At 41.5% G+C, this 26350-nt stretch overlaps 1 protein-coding gene across 5 annotated transcripts in view; it reads right to left on the reverse strand.

The window, feature by feature from the left end:
* LEF1 (lymphoid enhancer binding factor 1) overlaps positions 1-26350 on the reverse strand; it is a 105868-nt gene that overhangs the window by 73624 nt on the left and 5894 nt on the right. For all 5 annotated transcript variants that reach the window (XM_060278496.1, XM_035111583.2, XM_060278495.1 and 2 more), the window contains exons 2-4: positions 25707-25938; positions 22168-22231; positions 20226-20359 (exon numbers count right to left, since the gene is read on the reverse strand). In XM_060278496.1, coding sequence (XP_060134479.1) covers positions 20226-20359; positions 22168-22231; positions 25707-25919 — 411 coding nt within the window. In that variant the 5' untranslated portion in view covers positions 25920-25938. The remainder of the gene's footprint in view (positions 1-20225; positions 20360-22167; positions 22232-25706; positions 25939-26350) is intronic.

Consider the following 26350-nt stretch of genomic DNA (forward strand, 5'->3'; position numbering starts at 1 on the left):
TCTTTTGCAGTGTCTTTGAAAATGGGAAATGAGAAACGGGAAACTCAATATGCATTTGTCACTTTTTCTTGTTAGTATATGCCTTTCAACATTTTAAAGAGATCTCAATTTATATTCCATTTAGCAAAGGGAGGATTATTCTAGTCTTTAATTTATTATTGAAGCATGTGGCAAAGTTTTACACTTGTGAGTGAAATGCATTATAATTCCTCTGTAGCTATATTTAAGAGTGGAAGAAAGTGACTTTATTGAAGCCAGTGCTTCAGGCTACCCTGGAGCAGGCTGGATCCAGACTGAAAAGAATTGGCAACCCTAAAACTTTTTGATAAGATAAAAATTCATTGATGTTGGCTCACACTGGGCCCACTTCAACTCTGCACTTGTCCTCTGTGTTTCCTTGGCATATCTGTTCCTTTCCTCTATCTGCTTTAGCATAACTTTATTTTTCTCTTTTATCTCTAGATAACTGCAGCCAGGGACCGGAGGGATTGATTTTTTGTTTTGACTTATTGTTTGAAGATCTGTAACTCAAAGCAGCTCTCACGCCTCTGATGTCTAAAGCCTGAGCAGCATAAAAGGTAAACCTAGTCCTGTGTATCAAACTGAGCAGTGATGCCATTTATAATAAGCCACCTCTCTGCATTTTATTTTGCTTGGGGATGGGGAAGTGAGCATGTATTTTAAGGTGAAGTGACACTTTTTTGGGGGGAAACAACAATACCCACCTATCAATGATGCTCTCTATATAGAATACTATTTTTTAAAAAAATATCTAGTATGTTGTTCCTTCACCCCCCTATTCCAAATGCATCTTGTTCCATTAAAAAAAAAGGAGAGAAGGGAGGGAAAAAAACCCTTTTAAGAAGTCTGCTTGCATATTAAATAGAGTATTACAGCTGAAATGTTTTGATAGGTGCTTTAAGATCTCTGCACGTAAAAAAAAGGCTCAGCTCTACAAAAACATGGTTATGAAGCCACTTGAATGTCCGACTTGGATGGGGAAGCAGTGGGACGCATTTATTCTTGCAATTCAAACACACAGCAATTCATCAGACGACCACTAGCACTAGAAAGCAACCTTAGAGTTTATTTCAGAATTACCCAAGATTCCCCTGCCCCTTCCAAGTCTTCATGATCTATTCTCTCCATCTCCCTAACCTGCACATCTTCAAACATTGCTGGGATACTTGTCGACATAATCCTTTGACAACATTCTCCAATATATAATTCATCTCCTTATTCATATAAAGTGCCACGACTACCCCACCACACACCTTTTCTTTTCTTGCCACAGCCCAGTTAGCCTGTTCCCTGAAGTTGCCCAGCTTGATGAAATATGGTTACATATGCAAACATTACCTCCCAATTGTAACCTCATTTTCTGCTCTGCTGGACAGTGTGCCCAGCATTTGTCATCACGCCTCCCCCGCCTGCTACATCATTCATATGTCTATAATTGTCATCAAGATGTGGCATGTCAGCAGGACTCCTGTGTTCAGAGTTCCCCCATCTCTACGCAGTCACTCAGGTAACAAACCCATAATCTCGTCCTGTTTTCATGATGGTTGAATTACACATAATTGTTTCTGCACAGTGATTGATTTCTGCCTGAATAGAGACCTCTGCCTTTTTTCAATGCAAGCGAGTGGCAGCCAAGTCTCTCCATCTAGGAGGAGGCAGAAGCCTTTGAAGAGATCAAAGCCAAGGCCGCAAGCAGTTGTGCGCCCTGGGAATATGGAAAGCCTTTATGTTCTCAACCCCATTTCCAGCATCATGTTGGACTGCAGCTGCATTGCATTCTGCCAGCATTCTTAATGCTTTTAGTATTGACTCTGACATCACCGATAGCTGTTTTAAAGAAACAAAAAGCTGAAAGATGACTTATTTTCACAACTCTGTAATTGGAACATGCAAAGTTAAAGCAGGGAAGCATTTGTTTTTAATCCAAAATAATAAAGAAAAGCGTGTGAGCACACACACGGGGGGGGGGGAATTATGCAAAATTTCTCAAAATGAAAACCATGTTTTTCATTCGGAAAGAACACAAGGGGCATTTTTTTATAGCTTGGACCACACAAAACGAACTGCTTATTATTCACACACATTTTGAGGCTTGAAGAGTAAAATAAAGAGTGACTTCACAGAGAAAGGCAGACTAGAAAAATTAGTGCTTTAGAATTAGCCACTAAAGCAGCAGCATCTTATCTACGATAGAACAATATGGACACCTTCCCTTGTAGTAATATATTCCCTGAAAATCAATCAACTTTTTAATATTCTCATAGTACAAAATTTTCATTAAGAAATGCAAAACCAAATTCGTTTTTAATCCCTTAAATTAGTAATGAATGCTTCAGTGAATTACCACTTTAAAAAAGAAAGAAAAAGGAAATCCAGTATATGGATTTATCAAGTTGTGAAACATACCATTTCAAACTTCACTCATAATAATAATTAAAAAAGAAAGATGCAAATGCCTTGCCCAAGACATGAAAGCCTTCAGTCCTTTACACAAAGAAGTCCTGTTTAAAATCATATTGGTGCAGGATAGATGGCAACATGCCACCCGAAAAGTACGAATTCATTTTGAAGCAACTTCTGTTACACATATTAAAGCCAAAGGATGCCAGCTGAATTGAATAGTGCATTTAAAACACAGAGGCCAATAAATGCCCATGTGCAGCTTACGCAGCCCACACCCAATCCTGGGCTGTACCCAAACTGGGACTCACCTAGACAGGCACCATGCAAAATAATATTCCACTACAACAAATAAACATCTGGTCTGGGAAGGGTGAGATAAATCAGAATGAGGGTATGGTACTAGAATGGTGGTGCATTCAAGGACTAGTCTTTGTAAGTGATAAATAATAAAAAGGCAACAGTGAAATCATGTAGGAGCACCAGCAATATGAGGTTGCCCAGTGATCAGATGGTCTCTTCAAACACCCAAGTGCAGAAAAGAGCTTGGCAGATCCTCATCTGCTTGCCTTCAATTTATTTTAGCTTCACCCTTGCATAAAATTATGGAGTCAGAGAATTGTAGAGTCATAAGGGAACCCAAGGGTCATCTAGTCCAACCCCCTGTGATGCAAGAATCTTAGCTAAAGCATCCATGATAGATGGCCATCAGATCTATGCTTAAAAAGCTCTGAGAAAGGAGAGTTCACAGCCTCCCAAGGGAGACAGTTCCACTGTGGAACAGCTCTTACTGTCTGAATGTTTTTCCTGATGTTTAGGAGAGCTCTCACGCGCCTCTGATGTCTAAAGCCTAAACCTCGTCCTGTGTATCAAAGAGAGCAAGTTACAAGAATATATAAAAGGATGTCATATAGAGGAGGGAGAAAGGTTGTTTTCTACTGCTCCAGAGAAGCGGACAAGGAGCAATGGATTCAAACTACAAGAAAGAAGATTCCACCTAAACATTAGGAAGTACTTCCTGACAGTAAGAGCTGTGTGGCAGTGGAATTTGCTGCCAAGGAGTGTGGTGGAGTCTCCTTCTTTGGAGGTCTTTAAGCGGAGGCTTGACAGCCATATGTCAGGAATGGTTTGATGGTGTTTCCTGCTTGGCAGGGGGTTAGACTGGATGGCCCTTGTGGTCTCTTCCAACTCTATGATTCTAAGAAAGGAGATTACAACTAAATACTCTAACCACTGCACCATGTGCACACATGTAATGATGATCAAGAGTCTGGAAACCGAGCCTTATGAGGAACAGTTGAAGGAGCTGGGTATGTTTAGACTGGGGAAAAGAAGACTTGAGAGAAGATGTGATAGCCATCTTCAACTATCTCAAGGGCCATCACATGGAAGAGAGAGCAAGCTTGTTTTCTCCTGCTCTGGAGGAAGAGGAATGGGGCAGCTGTGGGCAACTGAGCAATGGAGAAAGTAGATGGTGGGTGGGGGTAAACAATAATGGAAAGGTCTAATAATTCTGTTATGACTATAGGCTTATAGTGCTGAAGAATATACTAAGTTCTTTATATTATGTTGGTCTTCAACCAAAATTCACTAAATTGCCCTTCAGGAAAATAACATTTTCTATCAGGAAAGGCAAACTCTTGGCAAAATTATGAAAAGTTAAAGTCCAGAGCAACAGCAGGAATGTTTTCCTATTTAATTTACTTTTTCTGCAACACTGTATTCCCATTTGTTACTTTACCTGCACAACCATTTCTTTTATGTTCCTCCAAGGAAAGCAGCTGCACAACCCCCTGGACACCTTTGTTCTTCTACAAGTTTCCCTTACTATTTTGACTCCTATATCTTACCTACCTAGAATTTGAAACCCAATGCTTCTTATTCTCAAATGAGTGGGCAATTACTTATTCTTGCGTCCATTATCCTTTCAGTTCAATGAAAGCTGTCCTTATTCCCTAATAGTGACATTGCCAAATCCACAGTTTCATCTTTCAGTGAATAGTTTTCAGGTGGTCTATGGGATGGGAAATAGGATGCTTAGCCTTTGGGGGAGCACAGAAAGAGGGAGATGTTACCAACACATTTGTTTATTAATTAAAATGGTTTATTTGCACCCCACCCTTTCATTATAGAACAATTTCCTAGGGAAGCTCCTATTAGTATTATATTAGAACGGTGCAAGATAAACATCATTAAGAAAAGCAAATCAGAGACAGGCACAGCAGACAAAAACACTCTTTTGTAACAAGAAGGCAGCTGGTTCAAGGCAGTTCCATTATCCTGACAAGACAAACGCTTGCCAGAAATGTTTTAACCAGGTAACAGAAAGCCAACAAAAATGGAGTTAAGTGAACCTCCTTACGCAACAGTCTACCCAAAGTTAAGCACGGCTGGTGAACACCTATTATGTAGAAGTTGTAAGCACCCATTTGGAAGAAAGGTAGAATATATCATACTTTTCCATGTATAAGACGAGGATTTTCTATGTTAAAGTAGTGTTGAAATATTGGGCTTGTCTTATACATGAGTAGTGCAGTGGGGGGACGGGAGATTGGTTGCTGCCGGGAGCTAGAGATTGTTTTGGCGGGGGAGTGATTCTCGGCAATTCCCCCCCCCCCCAAGACAGCTCAACAACTCTGGGCAAACCTCCCCCCAAAATCTCCACCCATTTTCTTAACTTTGAATCCCCCCTGACAGGGGGCATCTTATACACGGGGACATGTTATACACAGAAAAATACGGTAAGTAACATTTATGAGGTACAGTGGTACCTTGGTTTACAACCATAATCCATTCCAGAGGTCTGTTTGTAAACCAAAACAGGTTGTAACCCAAGGCCCGCTTTCGCCAATGCCCCCCCCCCAAATTGGTTGTAATCCAAAAAAAATGGGTTGTAATAAAAAAAAGGGACACACACTTCTGGGTTTGATGTGGTTGTAATCCAAAACAGTTGTAATCCACAGTGGTTGCAAACCAAGGTACCACTGTATGTTAAAATAAAAGGGTTACCTAGATTAGACCCACTGAAATTAATAGACCCCAAAATGGAAGTTCAGATTCCAGGGCACCTGCCTAGAGCACCACTGGAAATCTTCACAGGCAACATGGTACCAGCAAGGGCTGGACTAGCAACCTCTGGCTTAGAGAAATACCAGTTTGAATAAACTCTTTGTTAACAAATCAGTTCCGCAACCTATCATCTATCTATCTATCTATCTATCATCTATCTATCTATCTATCTATCTATCTATCTATCTATCTATCTATCTATCTATCATCTATCATCTATCATCTGCCAAAGTACACGTAGCCATCTTTTCATCTTGACAAACACTGCATTCTTGTTTCATGATCCAGCATTCCGATAATAGATTTTTAAGCCTCTCTCTCTCTCTCTCTCTCTCTCTCTCACACACACACACACACACACAATCTAAGTTACATATACATACTTTCAATTCTGTCCTGAGAATTTCTGGCTGATTAATCCAGTTGGGAAAACACATTAAATTACTGGTACTAATGCATTTAGCTAGATTTTCTCAAAATTCAGTAATTAGCTATTCTCTTATGGTGGAGAACAAGAAACCAGCAGCTACCGGTAAACACGTGCATAGCATTTGAATTCTAAAAAAAGTCATCCCTAGTTAGATTGTCACTGTGTCTTTCTCCATTCCATCATGCAACCCCTCAATACCTAATAAACATAACTGAGAAATCAATTATGGAGACCACTGTCAGGGCCGTCTTAAGCATATCTGGCGCCCTGGCGCCGTGGTGCGAAGATCCCTCTGGTGCCCCCCTGCCACGTTTCCCAGCGCAGCTGTCTGGCGGGCGCCGCAGCGTGGCACCCCCCCCCCCCCGGCGGCCCGGCACCCTGGCGCCCTGCGCCACCCAGCCTTGCCATAGGGTCGGCCCTGATCACTGTTCTACTTTCACAAATCTCTCTGAATGAACTATGCAAAAGCCAATACTAAACATCTTGCTTTTTGAAAAAGGTTGAGAGACTAAGCCAGTGCTTTTTTTCTAATATATATATATATATATATATATATATATATTTAGGGGTACTCTAATTTTCCTACTGATATTGAAATACTGCCCCTCAATGAGACCAAACTTTGATTCACAAAATGTTTAGGGGTAAGCGTACCCTTGCGTCCCCCCAGGAAAAAAAGCACTGGACTAAGTCAAACCTATTTCAGTGACGAATGCAAAAATTCCATATTTGCACCAATCTCTAACAGCTATTTTATCTTCTCCTGGGTAGGTTCTTATGCAAGCAACTTAACTTTTGTTTAAAAGGCAATAGTGATAGCATCTATAGCAGCTTCTTTAATCAAGCACAAAATACATACATATTACACCAGTTATAATTCATGTATATACCTCATTTTGGTCCAAAGGCCCCCCAAAGCAATGAACAGCATGTTATTACAAAAGAAAGAGACAAGAAAAGTACACTAAATAAATTCAAAACCATAAACTCCCCACCAAGCACGCTGTATGAAGGGCAAATCTTTGCTTGAATCAGGGTTTTCCCCCTCCGACATAAGGCAACTAGGAAAGGGTTTATGTGCCGTTTTGAAGAATAAAAATGTTAATATATAATGAATGTGCCCCATTCATTATAACTGACATGATAGACATGCATTTTATACTTGGGTATCTGAACAAAGTACAAAATGTCTTGTAAGAAGCAGCCTGTGGAGTCATGTGGAAACCCACTATTTGGTTGAACATTTCCGTATTACTTTCTACAGTATGAGTTGGACCTGCCAACTTGGTTTGAGCCCAAAGCATTTGAAATGTATTCCAGCTTAGGCAGGAAGAGTAAATCTTAAGGACTCTTTAAACCAGCTCCAATGCCAATGGCCTCTGCAAGTGTAGCAACAGAATAATGTTCTCCATATGTGCAAAGCAGTGATCTATTTGTTCTCAATTTGTGCTACACAGGGATCCTGCTCCCAAGTGTCCAAGCAGCTTATTTATGTTGATTTTTCCCTATGTGCACCTTTAAGTTGAGGTTGTTGGGGCAGGTTTTAAAGGCATGCAGTCAAGACTCTTGCCAAAGCCAAGTATATGTGGGTCCAGACAGGGCCCACCTAGGAAACCCATGTATGCTACCTTGAATATTATGGCAGAAATGTGAGGTATAAATCAAATCAAATGTGCATGGAAAATGGCAGGATATTCACTGCTTCGTAACGTGCAAAGTGTCAGGTATGTCTCTTGAGACATTTTGCAAGTATCTTGGAAGCTTACTAAAAACCATGCATGTGACTAGTCACAAACAACAAGAGATGCTCATTTTCACATGTGAGAATTTTGTATATAAAACAGTATAATGAAGTGGTGTCTTCAGTAGTAAACTACACACAACACACACAAAAAGTTAAGCTATCCAGATGCGGGAATTACCACAGTAAGAGATACAAATTCCTCCTCAGGTGGCAAGTCAGAAATAATAATTTCACCACATATCATTTCGGAGCTTCATGCTGCTTAAAATGCTTATGTCTAACTTTGCATTAGAACAGTGGTTCTCACATTCCCCATCCCCACCCCATCAACAGAAAATTGCAGAGGGCCTAGGCAGACCACTTAATCTGTTTTTCCTAATGCTAATTGTACTGTTAGCTAACTATTGTAAATATGCCTTTATAAAGCTTAAGAATTAACGTTTTGCTCTGAAAATGAAAACACAGAACTTGTTTTAATATCAGTACCTTGCTAGATAAATTAAATGTGAATAAAATAACTCGAACATCCCCAGCCCAATATTGCACTGGTATCAGAGTCAAAACAGCCTTCATATCTGTTCTTGCTCCATGCATATCCTGGTTGTTTAGGCAACTCTTCCACAAGACAAGGGGCAGAACCCAGGCACACTCTACCCAGTTGCTTTTTCCCTCCCCATAAATGAAGGGGCCTTTTGAGGCAGAAAGACTTCCTTGCCCCTCCTCCCATGCCAACATAGCTAGGTGCCACTCTGTGTTCTTAATTGGTTCAGCAGTGAAACATGCCAAGGGCAGTTATTCTGTGAACCACTCAGACCTCTGGGTATAGGGCGGTATATGAATTCGGGGGGGGGGGGAGGAGGAGGCAGGAGCTGCTTCCTCTCTCCTACACAAACCTTGGTACTATTCTGTACACCAGTTGAAGAACCTCTGTGCTGTAACAACTAACAACAGTTGTCTTGGTTAGCTTTTGGTTTCAGCTCACCTTGCCTCTACCCTTAAGGAAGCCAGGTTAAAGTCTCAGACCACTATACCTATAAGCCAGGTTAAAGTCTCAGACCACTATACCTATAAGCATTCGGCATCTACCTTCTCCAAGACTGGATTTGTTTGCTTACAAGTCTACCTTTGGCCCACTCAGTGCAGGTAGCACAGCATTAAAATAGAAAGAGCACACAAAGAAACTTATACCGTAATAGCAGCAACCTCATTTAAAAACACAGGACAGTTATAAGTAGAAACAATATAAAATTCCTGCTGATGTGGCAAGAGAATTTAACTAGGAATACATTATTTAAGAGAAGGTCTGAAATAAATAGGTTTTTAAGAGGTTGGATGCCTCAAATTTCCACTTGTCCTTGTAGAACAACACGTTTGCTAGTGCTCTCATCTAAACCTGTTAAACCAGAAGATCTAGGCTTAAGTCCATTTAGTCCAGGCATGTTCCTAAGATTGGGGCACATCTCTCTTGGGCTTCAGACAGAGTGGAAATCTTTTAAGTCAGTATTTGTGCTACGTTTCAGTCTTCTGGCATGAGTGAACTTATCCTTCATCAACCCTAATGCTAACAAAATAATTGAGTCCCCAGATAATCCAACTGTGTTTAAAATATAATGGGTTCTCTTTTATTTGACTTCTGATTTCAGTGCATTTAGCATCCATATGTTGCAGATTCTTCTCCAGTAGTTTTCCTGAGAGACACAGTGGCCAGGAGCAAAGGAGGACAGGACTGCAGTTCTTGCAAACAATGGGTCTTTTCTCTTACTAGCTTTGCAAGTAGGTATCTATGTTTTTAATAGTCCAGAAGAGTGAATTTAGTCAGGTGATTCTTTTCTCCTGTGTTTGCGGTGCAGTGTGCTCACAGCCATCTAGGCCCTCAGCAAAACCAGCAAAACCAGTAAATAAAGCCACAGAACATCAACCTTGGGGCTGAATAGTAAAATCTGATATTGCAAGTTCACTTTATTTTAGGTAGTTTGTAAGTTTTCATGTAAGTAGTTGTAAGTAATTGTCTCTTTCTCACAAATTTGATAAATGGTGTAAAATCATTTTTGAACAACTGTGTGAATATTTGTTGCGCATGTGCTGTACGGGTTGCACTAACAATGAGGGCAGTTTGATCCATATTTCTCTATCAAACTACTTGAATACTTCTTACCCCTAGCAAGTGGCTGGCTCTGCAACCATATCATCCTTACTGTTACTGTTTCTTTTTCATGGAAGGTTAAAAGCAAGAGCCAGAGGACCTCAAACATACACAAACACTTTGGATAGTCAGAGCTGATTCACACAATCCTTTCAGGAGGCTAACACTTCATTGGATGTGAAGACAATCTGGAACACTTATTTCAATCTGGAACGCTTATTTCTGCAAAGAGGAGGAAGATATTCTATCCAGAAAGTAAGAATTTACTTTCTGAATAACAGATCCCTCAACCAAATAGAATAATTTTAAACCTTAGTAAGTTACAAGTGCTATATAAACACTAGCCTTTTTTATTTCACATAAAGCTAGCCTTTTTTATTTCACATTATAGAATAAACCAAGTACACACTGCAGTTCAAAATACTTTGAGCTAAAATGTTAGGCCACATAGACTCACCCTAATCTTAAACCTGCTCACTTGGAGACAAGTCACCACTTTCAACAGGACTTGAAATTCAGGGTATGTTTAGATTTTCAGCCAGGTCCAGTATGTTAACAACCAGATAATCAGCTACATTTATATCCAAGAAATGCTTTTACTAACCAAGCACAACAAACCAAGCCAAAACTGCAACACACAGCAAAACCAGCTAGTTACACAATGTCTCTTTGCTAATGAAATACACATGGGGGCATTGTGGCTCTCCATGCTAAGTGGTATTTCCGAGGGCAGAACTACAAGAACTGAGGGCCTCTGCCTTGTTTATTCAAAGCCCAGCTGCAACTAGTACTGTATGTTCCTGCGTATAAGACTACTTTTTAACCCAGGAAAATCTTCTCAAAAGTCGGGGGTCATCTTATACGCCGGGTAGTATTTCTTATATGGCGAGTATATCCCAAACTCTATATTTTAACTGGAAAAGTTGGGTGTCGTCTTATACGCCCAGTGGTCTTATACGCCGGGATATAGGTACTTTGTGAGAAGAGGCTCAGAAGGTCATGATTTCCACTGAAGAGTTGGTGGGTGCTTAACCTTTCAATGTCCCACTACCTTACCCTTCCAACTTCTCCTTTTTATTAGCTACCTTCCCCATGCCCATGTTCTGGACCTGCGTTTGTGATGGAAATGCAGAATTGGGGCCCTGCTGGGCAGGCGCTGAAAAAGAACAGCAGGTTCTCTTCCAGCCCCCTCCTCCCATCCACTGCTTCTCTACTGGGGATCATGCTTTCCATGCCAGGTTGCAAAAGAGAAGCAACACCAGAGCTTTGATTTCACACAGTGGAGGTAGACATGGGGTTCCAATCCTAAGCCCATGAAAGCTAACAAAGTGCAATTATTTTAAAATACCATGTGACCTTTCACTGTTTGTGGCATTTAACTACAGAGGCGTGCATATCTGTGGTACCAATAAGATTCTTCCTTTAGCTGTTGTTGGAATAAAATGTGAGAAACACACACGGAATAAAATGTGAGAAACTCAACAAGTGTGGAAAAGAAAAGCTCTTTATCAACTCAATGGCAAGTGAAAAGGGGTGTTGTGTGCAGTGGATTCATCAACAACTATTGTTTTGTATGTTCATTTTGTGTCCCCCCCCTAAAATGCTATGTATTCCTTAACAAACCAATATCTCACGAACGAGTTCTTTTTTACCACAGCAATCAGAGAAGCTCTGCTTCTTGCACCATTTTAACAGCATAGCTAATTATATATATATATCATGATTTGGGTATCCTTGAATGACACCCCCAAAAGGATGACTATATAAATATTAAAAATTCTTCTACCTATAGGAGGCTTTGCATTTTGCTTTGATGGTGGTGAAGATGCGCCTTTTATTCAATGGTCTTTCAGCACTATTCTACTATAATTCTTTTTAAAACTATTGTACAATGAAGTTTCAGTACACTAGTCAACTTTTTAATGTCTGCTGAATAAAGAGTTCAGCAACTCACAATTCAGCTTAATTAATTCAACTTATTAATATAGGGATAACATCTAACAAGGAAAGAACCTATTCAATTTTGTACAAATGCCAGCCTCAAGATTGATTCTGTTATACAGGGTCCCCCCTCCCCTTATAAAAGCTCTCCCGATACACCCATAGGTTTCCTATTATATGCAGAAATGCAAGCATGAGCTAGACAGATGTGTTCAATGTTATCTTAATGTATTCCTGCCACCTGCATTTTTGTCTTCTTGTGAGGGGGAAGTGTTGCATTTTTTAAAGTAACCTTACTTCTGACTTAGCTATCCTTGGCCCAGCTAAGCAGCAGCATGCCAGTGAAATTGCCTTATTGCAACTTTTTGGGGTGGTGGTGGAATTTAGACACAAAACATAGGACCTATTACTTCCACATAGTACTGTATTCAAATTTTTGCATTTAGGCTAAAACTAAAGAATATAAAGTTGAGGCAAGACATGCTTCAGTGAGGAAGTCATTCACAAATGTGGAGCTACCACCATAAAGCCTTTTCCATTACACACCTCATTTAATGCAGGGACCACTAGGAAGGCAGAGGGGGGGATGGGCGACTGGTGGCAGCAGCCAGCAGGCGACTGGCAGCGGCGATTGGGCATGTGATTAGTTGCTGGAGCAAGGCCTGCTGATGATTGGCTGCAGCTCTGGCAATTGGACATTAATCTACGGCAGCAGCGAGGTGTGTGTGCAATCTGTTGCTGTTGCGTCAAGTGGACAGGTGTGCTTTTGGCGGCGAGCGTACAGATGATTTGCAGTGGTGGGCAGACTGTAGAGCGATTGGCAGCAGTGCCCCCCCAAAACTCAATAACTCTGGGCAATTCCCCCCCCCCCAAAACTCAACAACTTTGGGCAATCCTCCCCATTTTTTGTTGCAGTCCCAAAAAATTGGGGTCGTCTTATACATGGGGCGTGTTATACATGGAAAAATACAGTAAGCACCTAGAATTGGGCCTTGAACCAGTTCAGCTGTTTGAGAATAGAAGTCATATACAACTAGCCTGCTGCAGCTATCAACACTCTGCCTACTGCATTAAGCACAACTTGCAAATTCTGTATAATCTTTAAGGACAGTCGTATGTAAAGTGCATGCATAGTCCATTCTAGATATTGCCAGAGAACAGATAACCATATCCAGGCCAAAATGGCCAGAATTGAAGCACCAACTGAAGCCAGGTATATGCACTCCTAGCCATTGACATCACCAGGGCTTCAATTGTCAATTTCTATGAGTATCAAATCTATAAACCTGTACATTCCAAGAGAGTAATTCCACCCAGAACCACTGCCAAATTCCAAACTTGAGAACCACCCAATCATAAAACCTCCATCTCACCAAGATTCTTCTTCAGTTTATTGGTCCAGCCCCTTCCAATCTCCAAGCTCTGATTCAGGACCTTCACTACCTTCCCCAATGCAGATACAACAGAGAAAAGAAGCAGGGTACTATCAGCATACTGATGGCATTTACTCCAAATCTCCAGCTGACTGTTCCCCTCCAGTTTCTTATAGATATTAAAAAGCATGGGCAACAAGACAGATCCCTATGGAACCCCACAAGATCACTCACACAGGGCCAAGTGTAAGTCACCCAATGCTACTTTCTTAAACCCCCCTCAGAGAATGGAATGAAACCATCACAACACATTATTCCCAACTTCTAAATCCTGAAGGCAGTCCAGGAGGATACCATGGTATCAAATATGCTTGAGAGTTCTAGAATAATATTTCTCCTGACAAAGTTCATTGACCAGGGTGAGCAAGGCAGTCCCCAAACCAGGCCTGAGGCCAGATTGAAATAGGTCTTGATAACTGGTTTTATTCAAGCATGCCGCAAGTTGTTCTGGAAACACCTTCTTCAGCACCTTCCCTAGGAAGGGCATATTAGACCCACAGTTATCATGGAGGCAATGTGGAGTCGGAGGCAAAGGAAGAAGAACTGGCACCTGGTGTGGGGGGGGAGGGGGGGCAAACTGCCTGGTGGTGCATGCACGTGCGCCGTACATACGGTGCATGCATGACACCACTATGTAGGGCGCATGTGCGTGCCCCGCTATGTGTGATGCATGTGCCGTACACAGGGCGCATGTGCGGCACCGTACGTAGCGCCGTTGCACATGCGCCTCCTGGCGGTTTGCCGATGGAGCCGTTCAAGCAGTGTACGGACAGCAGTGGAGGGTGCAGCCACGAGTGGAGGATCCTCCGCACATGGCGGCGGCGGGACGATGGCGCCAGCTCGCGCAACTGTGCCTGGGGACAGCAGGGCAAGCCCCCCATGGGGTGCCTTCTTGTCACTCCCCCAAGGATGGCACCCAGGGTGGACCGCCCCCCACCCCCTTCCTCCACCACTGTGTGGAGTTGGCTTCAGCATGGATGTTGAAGTCCCAACTACCACCACTATGAAGAGGTTATCTGAAGCCACTCATACACCCATGGAGGCTGTTGGGCAGTGGGGTGGGTGGTACACCAACAGCATCCCTATTCTGCCTATTCAGGCCCAACACAAATAACAGACCCCTGAATTCAATGACAGGATGGATTGGCTTCCTGGTGTGGACAATGGAAATCTAATGGATGAAAGTAACTTCCCACCTGGGCTGGTGTTGTACTGGGTACCATGGGAGGCAAGATTGTCCACCAAGATCTTCTCCATGACACATACCAGGTCAGCCTTCATCTCATAATTGAATCATGGAGCACAGATGTTTTATTCAGGCCAACCTGGCATCCATCAACAGCACAGCCAGGCTAGGGAATGGACTGACGTGATCACCCAAATTCAGAGAGCTGGGAAGTGGCGGAAAAGGGCTTGCAGCAGCTATTAGCCCTTTTACAATATCTTGTCTACCACTCCCCCAGCACCCTCTCCCCCCTTGCCAGTAATCACTCTGTGCTTCAGACCCCACCCCCTAAAAAGTATAAACATTTCCTGCCCCCAAAAGAGCAGAATAAATAATGCAGGGTGAATATGTCTACACATCATTTGGCAAGTTCTGTACATGAAGAAGATATTCCAATTACACCCATATTTCTAAGCATACAAGCTGACTGTGTTGTCTCAAGCTTATTAGTAATCAGTGAGGTCTCTGGTGTAAAAAAAGAGAGTTGCTGACTTCTATATTAGATCCATACCTTGGATACAGTAGTAATATGCATGGACCTTCAATGGAGGAATCGCATCATTTATATTTTTTCTGCCTTCCCTGACTGCACGTGTTTCATGAGCTACACATGAGAACTTCAAAATAAAATAAATCCATTATGATTTGAAGCTAAATTGGGTCTCTCTTGTCATATCATCAAGCATTTAGTAGCAGCCTGATTTTCAAATGTGGTCTCAGCTGACTGTGATGCCTCTTTCAACAGAACAGGGAGGGAAGCAATTTTCAGTGATTCCACCTCCCCACTAAATTGGGGGTGGGGGTGGGGGTGGGAGAGATGGGAGCTTGCTGCAGGAATAAGGAGGTATCACTGAAAATTGTTTCCTTCCCTGTTCCACTGATGGAAGCCTTACCATCAGTTGAGTGACCCCCACTGTACACAACCCTCAGCATGCACCGTAATTCCTGCAATCTAAAACCATAAACCACAATCTTTGGATATCATCAAGACTGAGGTCTGTGAAAACTACAAGATGAAGTCCAGCTTCAAATACTAACAATAGCATTGTGAGAGTTTAAGTTAAAATTGGCATTTAGTTCACAGCCTATACCAGAACATATGGGGGCTCTTTCATTGCTGCCAAGAGGCCTATTGTTCAGTCTAATTATTCCAGCTGGGAATGAAAACCAGGATGCTTAGATGCAAAGGGTGGCGGAGAGGGGGAGCCTTCTTTTTCTTGCCAAGAACACAGGCCACATAATATAGAATTACTTAAACTTGCCACCCTACATCTTACTCAAGCCTTAATCTAATTGCTTTGGAAAGAGATACATATAAATAGCCTAATAATGTGAGATAATTAGAGGAACTCTCAAGAAATGCAAAAAAAGGATAGATCCCGCTCCAGGACAGATACCTAAAACCAATCTCACTTGAAGTGCCATAATATAGAGGGAACCAATCTTTATTCTCTCTCCCACTCCCTCTTCTCTCTCTCTCTCTCTCTCTCTCTCTCTCTCTCTCTCTCTCTCTCACACACACACACACACACACACACTTCACACTTATGCTAGGATGGAAGCCGCCAAAAGGCACACAATGCTATGTTCACAAGTATTGTAGTCTCCCTCTTGACATATGTGCTGCATTAGCACTTGCTTTATGAAGAACAACATTGCTGCCTTTTGCTGCTCCAGCTGTTCATACCATTTTCTTCTATGGTTATAGCAGTTTTTATCCCAGTAAATTGGAAGCTTGAAAGCCAAGATGTTCAAGGGCGGCATTCATATATTTCAGAATAAAAAAACAAGCTAGGTAAAATTTAACAGAGCTGGTGACTTTTTAAACAACAGGTCTGGTGGCAAGCTTTTCACAAAAAGTTGTATTACAATTCTTTCTTTTTAGGCCACTGCTTCAGGATGTGCTTTTTGCAAGCGTCTCATGAGTTTACCCCCAAAGCCTTGGGTCTTATAATGCCTAATAGTGACCCACATTGTTTCATCTTTCCCAGTATTTTCTTCATTTCTGCATTAACTGTCTTAAGAAAAGGGTTCCAAACAGGAGATGGCAAGGGAGCCATACTGCCACATGAAAATACAGTAATACATTTCAAAGCCTAATATTATGAGTTAAATTCACTGAAATCCAAGACACAGAAATATGTCCGAACTGATACCCAAACCGGATTTACACATATGTTCAGAAGGCTGCCACCTCTGTGAATCTTCCTGAGAGGTAACTGAACATACCATATACATAGATGTGCAACTCAAAAGGCATTTACATAAAACCATAGTGGAAACAGTTTTTACAAACTGGCTGGCTCTTGTTATTTCAGCAGCATACTTTCCTTCACACATTGAAAACCATGCAAATTCTGTTATTCAACCCATGCAAACGCCGTTATTCAATGAAAAATTGGTAAAAACTCACATAGTATACAAGTCTATATTCTAGCCTTATATAAGCTTAATATAAAGATGTTAGAATTTCTGTGAAACATTACATGCATATTTCTGCATGTGGAATTCCACCCTCCCCCCCAGGAGCAGTAGTCAGAAGTGCAAAATTAGGTCATCATCTTAAGGAGAAATAAACACTATGAATTTTAGCATCTGATAAAAAAAAAATCTTATTTACATACTGCAAAAAATTTTTTTGCAGCAGAATATTCATCAGCAGTAGGCCATTCGACTAATCATGATTCCCAAGCCACTCAATTTAAATAAGCAGTGATATTCATCAGATTCCCAGCACATTAAGAAAATCAGGCTGTCCAGAAAAGTGTGAAAAAATTCACTGCCCCCAAGATGGTTCAAATCTTAGCTAACACTTCTGGGGCAACAGATGTAGCAGGCAGATGCTTTGTTATGCTAATGAAAAATTCCACAGGAATCAAATCCACAAACAAATGGTCAGTTCAACACAACTCCCCCTATATATATATAAAGTCTATCTTTTAAATCTATCTGAACCATCTTCACTTTGGAGAGAAAGAGTTCAACTAAGTTTGATTCAGAGCACACCTATTGAAATTAATGGACCTTACTTTGTCATGTTAATTTAATTTAGTGGGTCCACCCTAAATAAAACTTGGTTGAATAATAGACAAGGAAACCAGAAGGTGAAGCCATGATAAAATGTAGGGTAGCTAATGGCAAAACTGCATTACCCTGGAAAACATGTTTGACAAGGTAACACCAACATGAAGGTGAAGGGAAGATTTCTAGCAGAAAAATAGCAAGTAAGAGGAGGAATGGCAAACTCCTCCCATGGTCATCAGTTTTCCCTGCAAATATTCCTCTAGGCAATTTTTCCTCTGTCAAGCTTAGTCCCAACCAGATGGGGATTTTCCTCATGGGAACTCTAGTCACCTCAGATCAGACAAGTTTTGGAAGTTGTGCAAGAATATTCTGTTTTAAAATGTCGTGATTTCTATCACCGGATACCATTATAACCATACCCACAAAGACTCGACCTTTATATAACTTAAAGCACAATGTGGTGCTTTAAAATGCAAGAACAGTCCTTAGTTTTCACTTCTGATAAGTTATCCTCTCACTTCTTATGCACAAAGCCCTTCAAAAAAATTTTTTAATGCCCAAACACACAATTTTGTCAATCACCTGCCTTTTTATTCAAGACACAGTAATGAGGAAGCAGAATACACAGCAGTTTCAAGTAACTGTTTAGCTCTGTAGCAAGGTTTTATGTTTCAGAAAGCCAAAAAATATATTCCCATCACAGTACCTCTATTTTGACAATAGTGCTTTTTGTAAGCTTCTAAAGTTTGCTATTAAAACTATCTCTGTGTTTATAAATACATTAAAAATAAAATAGAAAAATACCTTCCAGTAGCACCTTGGAGACCAACTAAGTTTGTCATTGGTATGAGCTTTCGTGTGCATGCACACTTCAGATATAAACACATTGTTATTTTACACGTTTTTAACACACACTCTTTTTTCCTAGTATTAAGCAGCTCTATGGGCTTAGAACATCCAGGAAGCATTGGTTCCTCCAACAGGATTCTGCCAGTGTTTGATTATTTATATACATCTAGTGTTAGATTATTTGTATACATCATTTCCTTCCATAACCATCTTGGAAGTTTACGAGGCAATAAACACAAATGCAATGACAACTTCCTAGTACACTATTTGTATTCTCAGGTGCATGTGCCAAATACAGATAGCCAAAGCAATTATTAACCTCTAGAGTAAGCCAGTCACAAACATGAACGAGATGCACTCAACCAGGAAATAACTTTAATAAATTTTTGGATCTCAGCTGTTTCACAGACTGAATCTAACTATTTGGCTTATTTCCAGAACTTGCAAAGATTAACATACAGTACTTCCTTCATGTTCAGAAGCATAAGTAATGCATACTTATAAAAAGAGGAAGAAAAAGCACTATATATATAAAACCAGTTTTATCTGTCCATTTCACTCAAGGTCAATGGCACAGAATATATGTCCCTATAGATCAGGCATCCCCAAATAGTCCAAAACATCTGGAGGGCCGAAGTTTGGGGATACCTGCTATAGATCCTAGCCCCTATAGTCATAATAATCCTTTCAATTAACAAGAGAGGGATATTTACATCAAGAGTCCTCAGACAGACAGTGCAATCATTACGCTTGCTCTGAAGTTCCACTCACTTCAATGGGACCATCTCTAAACAAGTAAGCACAGAATTAGAACTTTAGGGTCACTTCAGTAATCACAAAGTGATAAATCATCTTCACCACCAAACATATGTTTGTCACAGAGATGCAGCCAATCTCAGTGATCTGTCTGTGTAAATACATGCACTGAAAACACTCATCACATGCCAAAGTTAACAGTGTCATGTTTATATGAAAAATGTACTGAATTTCAGCACCAGAGGTAAAAAGGAATGCAAATTGGGGTCTCTTCCAGTGCACCAAAGACTCAGAGGTAGCTGGTTCACTTAACCCACTCACAACTTACAATAAGAAATACTGTCTAATGCAACAGCCCTTAAAATCAGGTTGCTTATTTGTTCTTACACAAATATTGTTAATAAAATAATAATAAATAAAGTAAACCCAAACTAGCATGTTCAGGTATACTAGGAAATGTCCAACAAAGAGAAAAAAGATAGAAGTTAGCATATTTTAAGTAGCTTTCAATGAAAAAGAAAAACATAAGAAGGTATAACTTTTTAAAGCCTTTATACAGATATTATTATTATTATTATTATTATTATTATTATTATTATTATTTTTTTTTCAAGTTAGAAGGAGGCATTAGGAGGGCTACAAGGGCACTGAGAATGCGTTATCTCAGAAAAAGGATGTTAAAGCAGGGAAAAGTTTGCAAGACCCTGTAAATATTATTACCGCAGATTGATCACCAATTCTGATACAAAAGGACTACTGCCGTACATGGTTCAACATAGGCTGGCTTGAGATTGTAACTCAGCCTCTTCAGCCCAACCAAGACAAACACTAAGAGGAGCCTCCACCTCCTCTAGCAACCACCTGCAACTTCCTAGGGAAGCCAAGTTCATAATGAGCACCACAAACATACACCACTTGCCAATGGGTTCACACCACCATGCCATTCTGTATGATTCACCTCTTATGCTCTACCATAAACTGTTCAAGGTTCCTAGAAAGCATATACAGAGCTAGAAAGGATACCTAAGGATCAGGTATGTACTGTCAGCACCTTAATTAGCAGTAAGCATTCCTTTCAAATCCTGCCAAAACCAAGGCTTGCTAATCAGTAAACAAAGCTTGTATTTCCAAAGAATGATTTGTGAGTGTACATATGCATGCATACACATATTTTTAAAAAGTAAACTTACTGTTCTGGGGATTGGCGGAGAAAGAGATCCATTAGACATATATGGATCATTATTCATATTTGGCATCATGATATACCCAGAATAACCAGAGTAAGAAGGTCCTTTACTATATAAGCCACCATCATTGTGTTTCCCTGTAAAAAGCAAGAGTTATTGATTTAGCCCTGTCACTTAAGTTTCCAATGTGTCTCTGTATAAAATGACACTCATTGTTCCAGCAGCCCTACATTTTTTTTTGGGGGGGGGGAGGTTTGCATTCTGCTCAAGGTTTGCATCTTTAAGTTCTTAGACCTATCAAAAGGATTGCACTAAGGTATACCTTAGACCACCACATTTTAATGCGTTCTGTTATATCTGAAGATATGAAACTTCCAGGCAAGAGGGAGGTCAGCCCACTAAGCATCACAGATATTAAAACTTTGAATACGTCCATTTACAACCACATCTTAGAATAAGTTAATCTTTAGAGGAAAGTGTCCTGCATGTTCTGTTCTCCAGTTAAGAACTAGGACATTATAACTAGTTTTTGGGTGGGGTTCCCCCCCTTTTTTCTTTTTAAGGCTTCCTTCTGGTAGTCTGTACCAGCAGCAGGAAAAAGTTTGTTCTGACCGTGGCCAATTAGAAGCAATTAATAAGGAAAAGAGTTCAGCCTTCTGTACAACAACAACAACACCTGCTGCTAATGGTGAGCCTATTCAACACAGGGGGTTCCATTTCTAATCTGCTTAATATGTAATTTAAATAATAATGGCTATTTTGCAATCAAATGAAATGCTGAATTTTACAGACTCCATGTTACAAGTCTTACTGACAGAGTTCCCCCCAACCCTTCACTACCTGGTGACAAAAAAAACCCCCAAACACATTTCTATATTGAGAATTTAACTGAAACTGATACTTATTTGCAGTAAGAATCATGCTGATCTAATCAGCTTCACTGGGAAAAAACAAAACCCTCATACAACCTAGTGGCTTGGGGGCCATCCAAAATATTTAGTTAATCAGCAGATAACCACTGTGCTGCTTGAATTATGCTTCCTACATTGTGTTATAGAAGAAGTGAGTACTCGCCAAAATAACTCCTTCTAAACTTTTTTTAAAAGCCTGAAAGAGAAGCCAGCGAATACAATTACGTATGGTTGCCAATGGAAGAGAAGCATATACGTGCTTCAGTAAATAAATATTCATACCATAGGAATTGATCAAAATGTTCTGTACACATGAGTGATTTGTGGAAAATGGCACAACACAAAAAGTGGCTCACATGGAAAAACCCCAAGATTAACATTAGTGTGGGCCAAGCTTTATGTGACTTTACTTAGTTGCTTGCCTTTGAGTGTAACCTCTTTTTATTTATATTTATATTTAAATGCCAATGTGGGTTCTTCCAGTTGAGACCCTCACAGTTGGGTTGGGGGCATGCAGCCCACTATGATCCAGGTCAGGCTGCCTGCAATGGCAACTTGCATCTAAAAAATCTGCTACTGAAGCCAAAGGGTGCTTCCAGCCCCTATGCAAATTGCAGGCACCAGGGGCCCCAAACTCATAGTGGGTGGCGAAAAGTTAAGCCCACTACCCCCAAACACACACACATGTCCCAGTGCAGACCAGACTCACACACACACGCAGGCAATTTTTTTGAAACAGAATGCTTGCATGCAGATTGGCCTCAATAACCAACATCCAGATCTACTGTTACTTGATGCGAGGGTGCAAGGCATTTATTTAAGGACTGCGGAGCAGGATTGCACTTTTTGCCTCACCCCTAACATGCAAGCAAAAGTGCAATGGCAGCAATTGCAGAAAGGAGTTGTGAAGTTGTGGGCGGGGCTAAAAGTACAACCCACAGTCAATACAGAAATGCCCTGCATGCAAGTAAAGCATGAATGGGGGCAAAATAGCAGCAAAATCTACAATTTGTGTAAAGAAAGATCTGTCTTACCTTCTTCAGGGTGTTCTCTGCCTTTCTCATGGTAAGACTCCTGAGACTGGCCTTGCCTGGACACCTAGACGAAAAAAATATATACATCACATGCCATTATTACATTTCCATCCATTTTACCTTATTTTGTTCCTTATATCTTTCCTTAATAAAAATGTATCATAATGTCCAAATTAAGGTTACCAGATGTCCCCATTTCCCGGGGACAGTCCCCGGATTTACATCTTTCCCAGCATTCACATGCACATAGCAAACAATAAGTGTCCCCCGGATTCATTGAAAAAATCTTGCAACCTTAGTCCAAATCCCACATAAACTCTTCTATGTCTCCCCCTCTCTCTAGCTATCTATCCACAGCATAGTGTGCTTTAAAACTAAATGTTTTGTGTTTTTGTTTAATTTGCACTACTTTGCTAGTATTTAGTTTTATAGTGATGCAAGAATAGCTTCCACTATCTTTAATTTGCACAAACCTCTCATTTTAGGGGGAAATATATTCTGGGTGTCTCTGAACTATCCTTGTGTTGTTGTTTTTTATTAATAAAGAATAAATCCCTAATTTGTTTCAATGTTGGTAAGTTGCCCAACAGTTTATGCAAATCCTTTAAAGAGTTTATGACTAATGCTCTGACCTTGCTGATTTTAACCCGAGAAATTTCATGGCTACTCTTAAGGCCTAATGCTATTATATGATCCTGTGATTCATACAAACCTGCCTTTTCCTGTGCCATGAAAACTGATTTAGGAAAGAAAGCACTCACACTGCATTCCATACTCATGGAAAATAATGAATTACATGGGGGGGGGTATATGGACTCACAATCATCATTAAATTCATTACCTGCCCTTCACCAGCAGGTCCCAAGGCAGGTTACAACAATTTCAAATCCAGCAACAAAAGCAGTTTGAATTAGAGTCATAGGAACAGAGTGGGTCCAGAAAACTCATGTCTCAGCTGCTGAGGCCAGGGCAGAGGTGCATTCACTGAAAGCTGTATAGTGAAGGTGCCAGACACACCTCTGTGCTGAGCGAACTCCAGAACTTAGGGGGTGCAACAGAGAATGCTCTCTTCTAGACCACCACTTCCCTGAACTTTTTAGGGCAGCAGAACTACCAGGAGGACCACCTCCTCCCATATCTTACAAACCAAGAGCATCTTAAATTGAACCTGAAAACTCCAATGCAGCTGTTTTAGAACAGAGGTTATGGGAGTTCTAGCAGCAACCCAGCATTTTGAACCATTGAAGTTTTTGATAAGTCTTCCAGAGCAGCCCTACATAGAGCACATTGCAACAGTCCAATGTGGAAAGTTAATGTGGGAATACCATGGCCAAGTTACCTCTGCCCAATAAGGAATATATAGTTAATGATTGCAAATAACACACACCAGTGTGCATTAAGTAACTAAATACATTTCAAAGACGTCAACTCCATTTGAATCAACGCAAGCTCCTTCAAATTTAAAAGGCAATCCAGAAACACTGAAATTCAAACTAAACCTTTAATGCACAACCCAACATTGAAGGTTTGCAGGTCATTTCTCAGTGTGCTGGAAGAAAGTCATTCCTTGGAAACAAGTTCTGTTGACCTCCAGGCACCTTACTCTGAAGGATTCAGAAAACAAAACCCTTCATTGTAAGCGGTATTGATCATTAGTGAAATTTAGTTGACTTAAGTGTATGGGACCATTTCCCCAACTGTTAGTAGTAGGGTGCAGTACCTTGGCTAGGTTCCTAAGATACCACTATAGCAAAATAACACCAGAAGTAATGGTGGAAAGGAGCTCTTTCCATTTGTAAGACACAGTTAAGCCTCAGATGCTACAAAAATAACATTTTTTAATAATAAAAAAAGATGGACCAGCCGTTGACCATGTCATCTGGGCAGATCACAAAAACAATAACCATCAGATAAAATACTAAGAGCAATAAAAATTTCCACAAACATCCTAACATCATTCTTAAACAGAAGACCCAGTAAGAAATAATTTAAAATTGCCAGAAAGAAGGAAAAATAGTATTTGCCTGGTGCTGGAAATACTTTAATGCAGGCACTAGGAAAGCCTGAGAAGACATTCCATAGCTAGGGCACCAGCACAAAAAGGCCCTCTCCATTCTTTGATGAATAACTTAAAGTATATGCAGGTATGAAAGGGTGGAGTCAGTCTTTTAGGTAACCTGCCCCCCAAACCATTTACTTAAATTGCTCAAAATCTCTGATTCTTCTGTCATTTCGCAGCAAGCAAACTTCTGATCAAGGCATGAGTCAATTCAGCCCGCAGATATTTCTTTTGGCAACAAATATACATAGGTCTGTCTACTTAAGGCTCTTTGCTGATTTTCTGCAGTACAGCCCTAAAACCTGTGGTTTGCCTTTAGAAAAAACTCTGAACTTTGTTGTGACGTACTGTCCCCAAAAATCTCTCATTGAAAGATGTACGGGAAGTTAACTTTCTAGTGCTTTTCTTGCTCTGCTCAAACTATTCATTTATCTCTGCAGAGTTAGGGAGCTGCCACCTAACCACCCACGTGTCTCTATGTACTTTTATTTGCTACTGTAGTGCACCACAGCAAGGCAGGACACCAAGAGTAACCATGGTAATGTAAGGAATAAGGCACCAAACTCAAGTTTTAATCTCGGACCAGGTGGGAGGTTTACATTTGAGCCACGATAGCCATCTGCAAAAGCACAAAGAACAAAACCAAAGGAGGCCAGTTTAGCAAAACTCTTGTGTAGTGGTGGTGGAGAGACATTCTACCATACAGGGTACTTGCATCCCAATACATGACTCCCCACCACTCAAAAAATGGGTTTGAACTAGAGGAAAGGTAACAGGAAGATTAAAGAGTAGCCTCACACCAATACAACCGCTCCTCTTCAACTGCTCTGCCTGCCCCCACCCCCAATTCCAAGGAGGGGGGAACTGCAGCAAGCGGAGCTTTCAACTCCACTCCCTCCTCCGCCGCGCCAAGCGCTACTCATTCATGGGGAACTGTGGAGTATCAGTTTTCAAAGCGCCGTGGTCAAAACAGTATCCCACTTGGCGGCTTACAGTTTCCCGTTTTCCACGCTGCGCGCACACACGCCCTTTCCTTAGCTAGCTTGAAAGAAAGAAAAACCCTTCTACACTTGAAAAAACAACAGCCCCCAAAATCCCTGAAAAGGAGCGATAGTCTTGAGTTTGCCCCCCCCCAACCCCCACATCCTTTCCTCTAGCCCCAGAATAGCAAAGCCACCCACTCGAATGCATTCCAGCGACTTTATCAAGCTCAGGCTGATTTACTGCTTGATTTACTGCTTGAGATAAGAGGGCAAAAGGATCAAGACGAAGCCTCCCCCCACAACCCACCCCGAAGCCCACCCAAAGAGTGAAACCGGATTGTTCCCTGTGCACAACTTTATTGTGCTGCTGCTGCTGCTGCTACTTGACCGTCGCCCTTCCCGGAAAGTTTGCTCTGTTCCGCCAGCTGTTGTGCGCTTCCCCCTTGCCCTTTGCATAGACCCCCCCCCCAACCGTTTGTGCCCATCTCTCTCCATACCTCATGCCCATTGCTGCTTGGGATAGTCTCCGACTCGTTCACCAGCGACGACTTGATGTCGGCCAAGTCGCCCTCTTCCTCCGGATGGCTGATCTCGGCGAAGATCTTCTCCTTCTGGGGGTCGCCTTCGTCTTTGAACGGGATCATCTCGTCGGTGGCACAAAGCTCCGGGTCCCCGCCGCCGCCTCCTCCGGCTCCCGAGAGCTGAGGCATAGTGGCTGCTCCTGAGAGGCTGCTCCACCCCGGGAATAAAGGGAGCGGAGGAAAGGAAAGAAGGGAGGGCAGGGAGAGAGGGAGAGGAGGAGGAGGAGAACAGAAGGAACGAGGGAAGTTAAAAGTCTTCGGCGATCACTTTCCCCGGCTCTCGAGCCGCTCAGCCCACGCGCCTCGCCGCCTAAGCCCAGCTCCCTCCTCCTCCTCCTCGCCCGCCCCTCTCCATGCCATCCAGACCCAAACACCTGGGGGAGGGGAGAAGAGGAAAAGGATCGAGCGCGGCCGTGCCCGGCTATTTTGTCGGCCTGCCTTTAGAAGAGGCGTCACCCCTCCCCTCCGCTCCCGGTTTCTGTTGTGTCTGCAGCAAAGAGGACAGGAAAGTCTGGGCAAGATCGCGTCCCTTCCCGTAGAGGCGTTTATCTCCTCTGGCC

This window comes from Zootoca vivipara, chromosome 9, assembly GCF_963506605.1.
Source record: "Zootoca vivipara chromosome 9, rZooViv1.1, whole genome shotgun sequence".
NCBI classification, from domain to species: domain Eukaryota; kingdom Metazoa; phylum Chordata; class Lepidosauria; order Squamata; family Lacertidae; genus Zootoca; species Zootoca vivipara.